We start from the raw sequence: 12,378 nt of genomic DNA, 5'->3' as shown, positions 1-12,378 counted from the left end.
GATAAATGAAATTCAATTAATGTTTATTACACGCTCAACTAATGTTTAATGAACATTCATACAAGAAGTGCTTGTACGTCCTTTATCATGTTCTGACTGTCCTATCTATCCTTAGTCTGAGTTTTCTCTTGCCAGCTGGTACCAGGATGGAAGCAGTAAAACTAAAAGCAGGACTGGTCTTGAACAGATGCCAAGAAAGGACAATGCCAACAAATTTCCAAAATGCAACCCATCCAGTGACTAAGAAATCAACGCTAACCAAGACGGCCACAAATCTGAACAGTGGCCCTTTAAGAGAAGGAACCATGGGTATAATTAAGATAAAAATGTAATCAAAATCTTAATCTTTTGATTAAGATCAAAAACCCTCAGAAACAAGAGAGGTGTGCAGTGGTTCCTTAAAAATTAGCATGACCCACACATTACTGGGGTGTAACCTCTCTGAAGGCCCCAGGCTATATCCCCATGGGTGTGTCTCCATACTTTTCTGAAGCTGGTTATCTGACTAACAAGTTTAAAGATAAATCTTATCCATCTGATTTAAAGCTGAGGGAACTTAAATTCAGAGAAGTTAACTGACTTGCCTAAGGAATCATGTGATAAAGGATGGAATGGAGGTTCAAGCCTGCCTCTATGCACCAGACAGCCTTTCTTCTGCTATTCCATGTGGTCTTCACTGTATCTGCTGCTAGGTTTTCTGATTGTGTGCATGACAAGGTTTCTATTCTTTACTCCTCCTTCTATTTATTTCTACTGTGCTGCTTCTCAGAAGACTGATTCAATCTTTTTCAATTTAAGACTCTCAAAGTCAAAGTTCTACCTTCAACTCTCTGTCCCTGCCTTTAGAATAGCAACAGGTGTCACTGAAGAATTAGGCTATGTTTTTCAGAGGGATACAAAAATAAATAAAACACACATCTGACACTTGGGAGCCTGCAGTCTGTCAGAGCGATGGACATTTCCAAAAATCTTGAAATAATGTGGTAAGTAAGGTAATAGACATCTGTAAGGGTATGCAAAGAATTTACAGGAGAAATGGCAGCTAAATGCCCAGAAAGACTTACTTGAAATTCCCACAAAATCTTAAAAGGCTTTCTAAGTTTTACTGGGAGCCTGAAGAACATCAATTAACCATGACTACCTATACTGTATAATAAACACTCATGAAGATATAAACGGGGTGGAACCTGACTATTTCTGGATTCTTAATATATATCATCGTTTCAATATGACCCTATCCCCACACAGTGAACAAGAGTAGAGTCAGCATTTGATCCTAATTATTCAAACATCATTCTGCCTCTGTCTTCCTTCTCAGCTCCCACTTTTGAAAAGGGAAGGGCACCACTCCACAAAACAGCAAAGGGGCAAAGAGAGAGTGTCAGAAACTATAATGCAAAATGGTGGCTGCTGAGAAGGACACAATACACTTGCAAGAAATACATGCTCACAGAAAAAGCAGCACCAAACCTGAGGTCAGTGGGCACTCAATTTTAATCATCTGGCAGAAGGGAAATTAGTCTTTTCTCTCCAAAAGGAGGTTGTAAGTGTGGTCTTTATTCCCAGCTGCATTCCCTGGAGAACAAGATGTTCTTAGTTTAAGTGGAACCTAGGGCTGTGGACTTCGGCAGAATTAATAAATATGACTTTATGAAAGAGAAAGGAAGGAAGAAAGGAAGGAATGGAGGGGAAAATACCAGAGAGGGTAACACATGTGACCTGACAGTATCAGAGTGTTCACAGATGGAGTGAACACTTGCTTCAATTATCGCCCCACAAAATGAAGATGCCCCCTGGAGGCTCTCTTTCTCTTGCCATGTTGGGAAAAGAGTACACATAATTGGACAACCATTTGGCAGAATAAGGGTTTGTTTTCTGCACAGTTATCCTAGACCATTTGTATACTTGTCTGTAATTTTAATGAGCACAGGTCTGGGAGGAGGAAGAACAATCAGGAAACCAACGCAGTAGCCCAGGTAGGAAATGCTGAGGCCCCCAAGAAGGGACACAATGGTAGAAATGAGGAGAGTTACTCATGGAATGATCTGGTGACTGACTGGCCTGGTGACTGACTGGACCTGGCAACTGTCTCCACGTGCTCTGTGAATTATGGATCTCAGGGGGCTTCCACGGGAATGGCCTGTTTCCCCTTTCTTCTCTTGTTCTTTCCCTTTTCCCAACCTCAGGGTTTACACCTACTCACCCTGAGGCCACACTAGCAGTTTTGCCTCCCGCTTTCTGCTTTCCTCACCCAGTAAGCATTTACAAAGTGCCTAACAGTTCACCAGGAATGCCACTACTTCATACCCATCAGCTATGGACCAGACATGGCATGGTGCTTAAACACTTCATGTACATCACATTAATTCCTTGACACACTCCTTAGAAGAGCTTTGTCATCCCCAGTACAGATTAAGACACAAGGCTCACACCATTCAACTGGCCTCAGATTTGAATTTACATTTGCGTGACTCCAAAGTCCTTCCACCAACCAAGTTAGCATTCCCTGCCCATATGCAATTTACAAAATAAATAGATAGTATGAAGAGGGGCAGGTCAGGAAAAATAGGAGGAGTATCAAGTTAAGTTTTGAGAAACAAATAGAAACATAGAATTTAATGTATGAACAAGTTTGGATTGTGAACCTGTAGTATGCACATATTCTTGCTGAGACAAGGTAAATGCAGGTGGCAATGAGAAGGTGGTATTATTTACATAAGATGTTGTAGAGAACCCCTTAAAGCTGTCTCTTAAAGAATGCAAGAGCCATAGAATGATGGAGAATTGAAGGTGAAAACTCGGTGGCAATGGGGGTAGGACACAAAAGAGCAGATGGGACAGGAAGCGGGACATGGATACGGGATAGCAAGGTGATGGATTCACTGTTTTGAGCTCACTGAGAGACATGAAAAATGAGGTACTTCACTTTTACAAGGCTAGATGTCTCACGGGGACATCTTAGAGTTATATTCAGTACTGGAAAGCAAAAAAAGAAAACTCCTTTTAGATACTGGGGAACAAATGTCTAATTTGAGCTCAGATTTCTGTGCAGCACTTTTAAAACTTCCTCTCATCCACCGAGCCCTCTTTGGTTTATCTTGCCTCTGGGTCTGTTTTCCCTCCGTCTGTCTTTGACACTCTTCAGTTGTCCCTAATATATTTAGCTGACTTTTTCCAGTAAAGAATTAGGTGTCTGCCAAGTGGCCAGTTCCAGCCTCTCTTGTCCTTTCTTTCTCCAGTTTACCCCCTCTCTGCATTTCTTACTACTTATATCTTCAGAGTTGCTTCTCCTTCTCCTCCCCTGTCTGACTCCTTTCCTTTCTGGTGCGTATTCATACTCTTTTTTTTTTTTTTCTGCTTCTTCCTTCCACCCCATCGGCCACACCTTGAGAACCACTGAAGCAGGGGTACCAACAGCCGTCAGGTGGTCAAGGCTCAGTTGCGCACAGCAGCAGTTGGGCAGGGGAGTCAGAGGAGGGAGTAAAGTTTTTCCTTGTCACATCAACAAAAGCTAGGAAGGATAGAAGCCTAGGAAGCTCTGGTTAAGGGATCCAGAGGACACGCTGGGGGTTCAGTGAGGAGGGGAGGACACATGGGGAAAGCTCTGTGTTGTAACCTTCTGGGAAACACGGAAGCCAGCTCCAAGCCCTGTCACCCACCCTCCCTCTTGCCATCACGCATAGAAGCAGCAGAAGGGAATTCTCAGGATTCCTTTGATCTCTTCCCAGTTCTGAGTCCTCTGTCTGTTTATCTCCCTCCTTCCCTGGCCTCCTCTTCCCTCTTTTTACCCCCTGCCCAGTGGATGAGTCACTGCCCCTCCTCCCCACCCTATTGCCATCTGTTTTTCTAATGATGGCAGAAGATGAGCTGTTTTGTTGGCCCATGCTGTAACGAAGCATACTCCATGCTAGCGTTTTTCCTGGTGGACTCTCAGAACACTATTTTATTGGTGTCATTTCCCCCACCCAGTTTTCTCTTTGTCTCAATCCCCACCCTTTCCCCCTCTTTGGCCTCATGTAGATCCCAGTTTCCCAGAATTAGATAAAGAGAAACAGGGATACAGAAGAGCCCAGGGACTGACAAGCATGTGGGTTGGGTGTGTGTTGGGGGAGGGTGCTGGAAATCAGTAGCGGTGCAACAGCTCTTGCTAGCACACAAGGAGCAGCCAGAATTACCCAGTGTCACTGCTAAGTGGCTTAATTACTTGCAGTGAGAGATTTGGATGGCAAAATGTATTGTGACTGAGGGGCTATCCCCAGGGTGAGAGGGTTTAAATCGCGTGTGTGTGTGTGTGTATGAGAGAGAGAGAGAGAGAGAGAAAAGTGCACCCCCCCCCCCACCTGCCCATGTCAGGATTCCTGGGTCAGTCTCCCTCAGTAAGGAATTCCTTAGCTAGATTAGCAGGAGTTATTGTGAAGAAGAGTCAAGAATGAGGCAGAGCCTTACTCCCTCCCCTACTAGAAGGGACGCCCCTGTGTGAAGAAGTACATAGGATTCCCTGAGGAAGTAAAGGTCTGGTTTGAGTTAATCAACGGTGGAGTACAGGTCTACCTCAGAGGCTGAGAACCTAGATGCCTGCATGACCCAGGCGGTTGATGTTAACGAGGGATGCGCACTAGGTAAGAAGCCACAGGGAGAGGGGGGCATCTTCCTGACCCAGAGAGCAGCTGTCCTTCTGGGGCTGTGGCTGTTACTCAAAACCAACTAATCATTGCCATGGTTGCCAGAGAGTCATGTTTTTCAAGAGACAAATCTGCACAAAGTGTTTCATATTGAGGAGGAGGAGGAGGAAGCGGAGGAGGAGAAGAAGATGAAGAGAAAAAGAAATCCTAATATCTGTAAGTTGGGGATTGGAGAGCTAAATATGAGATTAAACAAAGGGCACAGGAGCAAGATCTTGAATTAGAAAGACTCAACTCCCTGTGAGTTAAGCAGACTAGAGAACTCTCGTCTGGGTTTGGGAGGGGGAGGCAGCTTACCTCACACGACTGAATGCAGTGGACCAGGACGGGGTCTGGGTGCCATTGGCGCCGCCCAGTGCATACGATGCTCTGAAGGGGAAGAGGAAAGAACAGAAAACAAAAACAAAGAGCCCTGGTCAGTAAGAGAAGGGGCAAATCCTGAGCTCCCCCTTAGAGCCCAACCTCATTCCCTGAGGAGGGAGACCCTGGCTGTGCTCCATCCAGAGGGCCGAGGCCAGTTGGTCTTTCCTGAGGAACTGCTAATCCTGCCAGCTCGTGCCAAGGGGGAACTCTCACCCTCTTCATCCTCCTTCGCCCCCCCCAAAGTATCAAAATTTCCAGAGAGGTGTAGGTATAATTTTAGAAAGCATCCTCAATGTTGTGATGAGTTTAATTTGGTTCTAGGCATAAGATTGTTTCCATTTGTTTTTGAAGTTTTTAATAACATTACAAGAAACTGTGAGCTGTCTGCGTTGACCAGGAAGCACCGTGGATTTTTAAAGGCTGAGAAATATAGTTTCACAAGAGGAGCCTTGAACTAAAAATGGATCTCAAGAATCCTAGATGATAAGATGTGAGTGCCAAGCAAGGACCAGAGAATACATTGCACAAACTGCAGCTCTTGTTAGCACATTTATCGCTTCCTCGTGGGAAATAAAAGAAGGTCTACACATTGGACAAATAGGGTTAACGTGCCACTGGGGCTCGAAATGGCACCCGCATCAAACTGGAGAGAGCAAAACCACATTCGTATTAAACACTGGTGACTGTCTCTGTCCCAATGGCCATTTCCAGATGTGCACTTAAACAAACAGTCATCTACTCTTTGTTGAATGATACTTATCATTGAGCTTTCTCCTTTTAATTTTTGTCTTTTAAAATTTCAGAAGATACACTTCAGGAAAAGAGAAAGTCCCACAGGAGGCTTCAGGGAGAAAAGGAGATTCTCTCCACAGCTGGCTGTCAACCCAGTCATTTGTAGACTTTCATACGCACATGTAAATTCACTGCGCTAGGAATACAGTGCAATCACAAGAAAAATAATACACGGTCAGATATGAGCTTTACACAAGATAGCGCTTCCAGTAATTGGAAATTATACATTCTAGAATGCCAAGACTGTGCAATAATCAGATTGGAGACATTTGCATATATTAATACGTAGGTATATGAATATACAACTCATAGTTATGAGAATGGGAGTCTGCAAGATTTTCCTGGAGTTGTACTGCTATAAACTAAAACTCCTCTTTTACCGTTTCCCTAAAGAGGAGATAAATACCATATATCCTAACAATTTCTGATATTCGTAATTCCATATTGTAATAGCATAGAAAGTGACTTGGTTTTAAGTTTTCATTACACTGAAAAAAAAAAGGATTATCAAATCTATACAGGATCCTACAAATATACAGGGTAAACACAACAGGGGTGTTCAGCCTACTAAAAACTGAGGTATTCTGCACTAAAAGCCACTTAGGCAGACCATTTGCATATAAACAATGGCTCTGCTACCTGGAAAGGACTCTTGTTTATGTTTTAAAACCAGTATCAACGGAAGTCTATTTAGCTAGCAATGGTCCTGACTTCTATTATTTAAAATATCAACATTTTATGCTTCCTTGTTGTCACCAGATAATGATAATAGCATAAAACAGGAAGTTTTACCCTTGAGATGTAAATACATAGCAATCTTATTCCTTTTCAAGGCACCACATTCTCTAAGGATCCCCATTCCCCATCCTTATCAGTCAGACATTCAAATGTATACGGGTTCAGGCACTATGAGCCAGATTCCCCAGTCAGCAAGAGGGGTCTGAAGATCCACAAATCTAGTTGCTGCCCTCAGAGAGGTCAATTCTTCCACATAATAAGGGGATACTTAGCCTTGGCACCCTCACATGATGCCCATGGCCAGAACTCTCCAGAACATTCTAAACTGACTGTACCAGCTTCTCTTATGCCTTCTAAACCTTCTATCCCATCCACCTCTTTCATAAATGTAGGAGTGTGGGTTTGTTAACACTTTAGAAATTCTAAGGATATACTGCAAAGGGGGAAAGAAAGAAAGGAAGAGTCTGTTTTTACTTTTGATTCGGTTTCTTCACTTTTTTGTCCTATCATCTCATCTCCAACTGATCTTTTCTATCTTTGTATATTTATATAATTTTATCACCATGTAATACAAATTCACAGAATATAAAAGGTTTGAAGGGTGCACAATCTCCTTCCTACTCCTGACCCCCAACCACCCAAGTTCCTCCATTTGATTTTCTGTATTTTGTATCATTGCAGAGATATTCTATGCAATGCATACATATACATATGAAACTATTTCCACATACAAATTATAAGATACCATAATTTTATTTTGTACTTTGGTCTGTTGTTGTTTTCTTGCTTGTCTTTATTTCACTTCACAGGGTTTTCTTGGGGTTCTGTTCATTTTATGTTATCTGGAGTATTGCATCCTATAGATTGCATAGTATTTCTTTGCATGTATGAACCCTCATTTACTTAACCAGACCCATACTGATGGATATTTAGGTTATTAACAGTCTTTTGCTTCAACAAACAGTGCTATGCACAAATCATTTCATTCATGGGCAACTGTATCTGTAGAATACATTCATGATAGAAGAATTGAGAATACCCATCTCAATGATTCCTTAATGTTCTATAATTCAGACATGAGATGAATTCAAACTGGCAACCTTCCTTAATCTCTATAAAATTGCAATAGCTTCTGGTACCTGGGTCATATGCCTTCCTAGATTGCAAAATCCTTGAGAATAGGGACTGTCTCCCACTCATATATCTTATCTCAGTGACTTGGAGATGATGTTCTTCAAGCATTTGTCAACCACTAAATGTGATGTTAGAGCTCCAGGATTCTTTTTTTTTTTTTAAAGATTTTATTTATTTATTTGACAGAGAGAGGCACAGCGAGAGAGGGAACACAAGCAGGGGGAGTGGGAGAGGGAGAAGCAGGCTTCCCGCCGAGCAGGGAGCCCCATGTGGGGCTCGATCCCAGGACCCTGGGATCATGACCTGAGCCGAAGGCAGGCGCTTAACAACTGAGCCACCCAGGTGCCCAAGAGCTCCAGGATTCTTGACTACCTTCTAGCCTGTGAATGTCATTCATCCCATAAGAAAAGATACGCTTATGTCATTAATTGAACTACTACTTATTGATCAAAACTGGAGGAGAATTTCAAATGTGTTTCAGGCCCTAAATTTTGTGGGCTGGTTTGTGGTGGTGAGGTGAAAGAGGGGAGTGAAACGGGAAGAAAAGCAATGAGAAGGGCTAGCTACTGGTGAGATTAGTTAAATTAATTCAACAAGGAGGTCATCAGCCTGAGGTGGCTCTGATCCATGGTGGCCTACTTAGGCAACCCAACATCTAAGCCTGTGAATGCTTCAAGGTTATGAAACTGAAAACTATGGACAACCAATCACAAAGAGCCAACTAGGCTTTAAGCTACAGCCAATCAAAAGTATCCTTACTTTCCTTCTGTTTTTTGCTCTACCATAGAGTCTTTCCTGAGCTCTTGGTGGAGCACCCCTAACCACTTCTGGTTTGACACTGCCTGACTTAAAGAGAGTTTTGTTCCAATAGGCTCTTAAAAATTGTAATAAGCCTCAACTTATCTTTTAAGAATTCACTATGATTTTCTTATTTTCTGGAATATTTTTGACAAATTAGGATAGTATATATTACATTTGAAAAGCTATAGGAAATAATTGAAAGAACCACCTTATATCCTCTGTCCAGCTTTAACAAATCTTAACAATTTGATGTATCTGCTTCCAGAATTTAAGTCACTAGAGATTCAATTAACGTCCCCTATACGTACCCCTCCAACCTCATTCTCCTTCCTTCCTCCCTACTGGTAGGCAACAACTATTCTGAATTTTTAAATCATTATTCCTATACATTTTTATATGATTGTAACTATTGGTATTATACTATTAGCAAGCCACTTTGCAGGTGAATTGATTGTGAAAAAAGATTTGTTTTGAACTTTCCAAAAGGAAAGCATTCATGAGAAAACCAGTTTAAAGATTTCCTCTTGGTTGGGCCATTTTAAAATTTTTTAAAAGTACAAGGGAAAAAGGGAAGAACAAAAGGAAGGTGGAAGGGGGAAAGAGACAGAGAGAGAGAGAGGGAGAAGGAAGGGAGGGAGGAAGGGAGGGCATAAGGCAACTGAAGCCTATTGCTTGGTTAAATGTCTCCCTAAAGGTCACAAGACTGATGGTTAGCCAACACTAAGGTCTAACACAGAATTGCTCAATTGTTTTTTTAATCAGGAATAGTTACTTGACAGAATGGGCTGCTAATCACAACAGACTACAAAATTCTGCAGCTGCCCAGGTTTGTGACAATTTCCTTATTACTACATATGTATGCAACCCTAAATACAATACAGCATTGTTTTTGCATATTTATTTGGACAGTCACACATTACCCTGCAGTTTGCTTTTCAGTTCTTCTTCCCCCATCCTCCAAGATGGTCTTGGACTCGATGCCTTGAGACTTATTCAAACCAAAAGCAGACACTTCCATACTTGAAACTGATGAAAAAGAAGGTTTTTTCATGACTCATGTCTGAGGGATTTGTTCTCCCACTGATGTCTGTGTGGCAAGTGTCACTGGAGCTGTTACACAACTGTGCCCATCAAGAGGACACTCCGGAGGATGAGGAGATGAGAAAACAGATGGGAGGGCAGCTAGTCAGACACTATGACTCCTGGGGGGCACTGTCTTCTTTTTCTCTTCCTGCTTCTCTCTTCCTCTTAAAACATTTTGTTTTTGCGTAAGGAATTATTAATCCTTTGGGGACCAATTTGGGAAAACAAAGTCAGAAATTACAAGACTTGTTTTGACTGAACAATTCTAGTGGAGAGCTGGGGAGTCGAGGGAGGGATTCCTTGCAGTGTTGAGCATCTTTACAAACCTCACATGTGGAACCACAGGAAAATCTCATTAGTTTGGACTTCACTAATTCTTAATTGTGATATACTAAAAAAAGAAAAGAGAAGCATTGTTCGGTCTGTGAAAAATGAAGTTATGAAGCAAACTAATAGAGGAAATGAGATGTTATGATGGATGCTTTTGTACTTCAGAACGGAACACTTTCAAGTATAATTTAGAAAAAATCATTTACATGCAAACAATTGCCACATTATGTATAAAAAAAAATCATCTCCCCATGAAATCAGATTCTTGAAGGACCACTTCTTTCCAGCATAAGTCAAAATGTTAATTTTCCCATTTTAAGTGGTAAATCTCAAAATATAATAAAACACCCTCTCAACACAGTGGTTAAGGACAGTCATAAAAATTCAACCTTACATAGGCCTTTGGAAAAATTGAAAGGTTTGCCTTGGGAAAGAGCTCTGTGGAGGCAGGAGCTACTCCCTTCTATAGGCTCTAGTTTCACATGGCAACCCTGTTCTGAGCAAGGGACGAAATGAGTCATAAGCTGAGGAGATCTGGGGATGAAAATAAGACATCATTCCTACCCTCAAGAATCTTCCAGTTTAGAGGTAGAATGACAGAAAAGAAGAAAAAGGAAGAAAAGAATGAAGATGAGGAAATACAGGGATGAGAAAAGCACAAAGTGCTCCCAGCAAAATTTGGAAGGGGAACTCCTCCCACACCCTCAGCTCGGGCTCCCCAGACCATCGGGTGTCTGGGCACTGCCAGAGAGGTGTGGGAGGTTCTGGAGCAAAAGCTCTTATTTCTGGGTGTGAGCAGTGGTACTGACTGGGCACTTGGCTGTCTCCTGCGTCCCAACTGCCAGATTCCACTGCTCAGTCACCTTGACTGGCAGGCCTTTATTTGACTGCCAAGAAACCCTTTTGTTTGGTGTCCTCTCTTTCTGCCAGGTATTTCTCTGCAAATGTCATCACCGTAGAAAAGTCTAGATCTCTGTGTATAGCAGGTAAAAGAGGAAGACACCATTATAAAAACAAAAGGCCCAGCAAGTCCATCTGAGCATTTCAAATCCTTACCTCTTGTCTCCCACAGCCAGCAGGCCCTTGAGCCATTAGAAATAATAGTCATTTGAACCTGTACTCTCAGTCTCGCAACCGAAGCTGTTAGAAGTTCCTTCTTTAGTCAGTGTTCAAATAGGAAACACTGAATGGCCATTAATTCCCTTCCCAGCCCCATTTGTAAAAGAGACAGAAAAAAGAAACAAATGAACTACATGTTTCTGTCTACACACACTGGGGCATACCAATAAGCAAAGTATAGAACTTAGAGAATGATGCTTTCTCTTTCATAGCGATAACTGGTGATACCTGTTCAGAGAGGAGGGAAACTGCCAGAGGTAAGATTTGTATGAAATCAACTGAAATTTCATTTTTACTCACTTCAGAACTATATGCTAAAAACTGTGTAAGACATTTCCGAAGTGTTATTTTTTATTTTTACAACAGCACTGCAAGATAGATAATATTATGGTCACCCTTTGCTGATGAATAGACAGAGGACACCGAAGGTAAGTATTTGAACGCTCACTCTTCTTTATGCCAGTTGCTACTTTGAGTTGTTTTACATCAAAACCCAAGGTTACCTAAGTCCTCAGAAATTCTTCCTTTAATGGAAAGTATATTATTCTAGAAGCCAGTTATCATTTGCAGGAATAAAAACCAGCAGAACGCCCGGAGGAAGGCAAATCAACTTTGTGGGCATCTCAAAAGTATACTTGAATGTTCTTTAAAAACAATCTCTTTCTAGGAAGAAGTTGCTGCGGCTAAGGTCGAAAAGGTTGCTACCTGTGTTCTCCTTTAGGATTTTGATGGACTCCTGTCTCACGTTTAGGTCTTTCAACCATTTGGAGTCTATTTTTGTGTGTGGTGTAAGGAAATGGTCCAGTTTCATTCTTCTACATGTGGCTGTCCAATTTTCCCAACACCATTTGTTGAAGAGACTGTCTTTTTGCCATTGGACATTCTTTCCTGCTTTGTCAAAAATAAGTTGACCATAGAGTTGAGGGTCCATTTCTGGGCTCTCGATTCTGTTCCATTGATCTATGTGTCTGTTTTTGTGCCAGTACCAAACTGTGGCACGGGAAGCCCGGGCAAAAATGAACTATTGGGATTTCATCAAGATAAAAAGCTTTTGCACAGCAAAAGAAACAGTCCACAAAACCAAAAGACAACCAACAGAATGGGAGAAAATATTTGCAAATGACATATCAGATAAAGGGCTAGTATCCAAAATCTATAAAGAACTTATCAAACTCAACACCCAAAGAACAAATAATCCAATCAAGAAATGGGCAGAAGACATGAACAGACATTTCTCCAAAGAAGACATCCAAATGGCCAACAGGCACATGAAAAAGTGCTCAACATTGCTCGGCATCAGGGAAATCCAAATCAAAACCTCAATGAGATACCACCT

At 41.8% G+C, this 12,378-nt stretch overlaps 1 protein-coding gene across 1 annotated transcript in view; it reads right to left on the bottom strand.

Moving 5' to 3' along the window:
* The window catches only part of PAPPA2 (pappalysin 2), a 265,350-nt gene that overhangs the window by 29,585 nt on the left and 223,387 nt on the right, over positions 1-12,378 (bottom strand). Inside the window, exon 20 of the mRNA XM_025878001.2 lies at positions 4,980-5,051. Coding sequence (XP_025733786.1) covers positions 4,980-5,051 — 72 coding nt within the window. The remainder of the gene's footprint in view (positions 1-4,979; positions 5,052-12,378) is intronic.

This window comes from Callorhinus ursinus, unplaced genomic scaffold (genome assembly GCF_003265705.2).
Source record: "Callorhinus ursinus isolate GAN/ISIS: 27379988/994484 unplaced genomic scaffold, GSC_fseal_2.0 scaffold13, whole genome shotgun sequence".
Classification (NCBI taxonomy): Eukaryota; Metazoa; Chordata; class Mammalia; order Carnivora; family Otariidae; genus Callorhinus; species Callorhinus ursinus.
The sequence above is the reverse complement of the archived record's forward strand: the minus strand, read 5'-3'. Positions and strand labels throughout refer to the sequence as shown.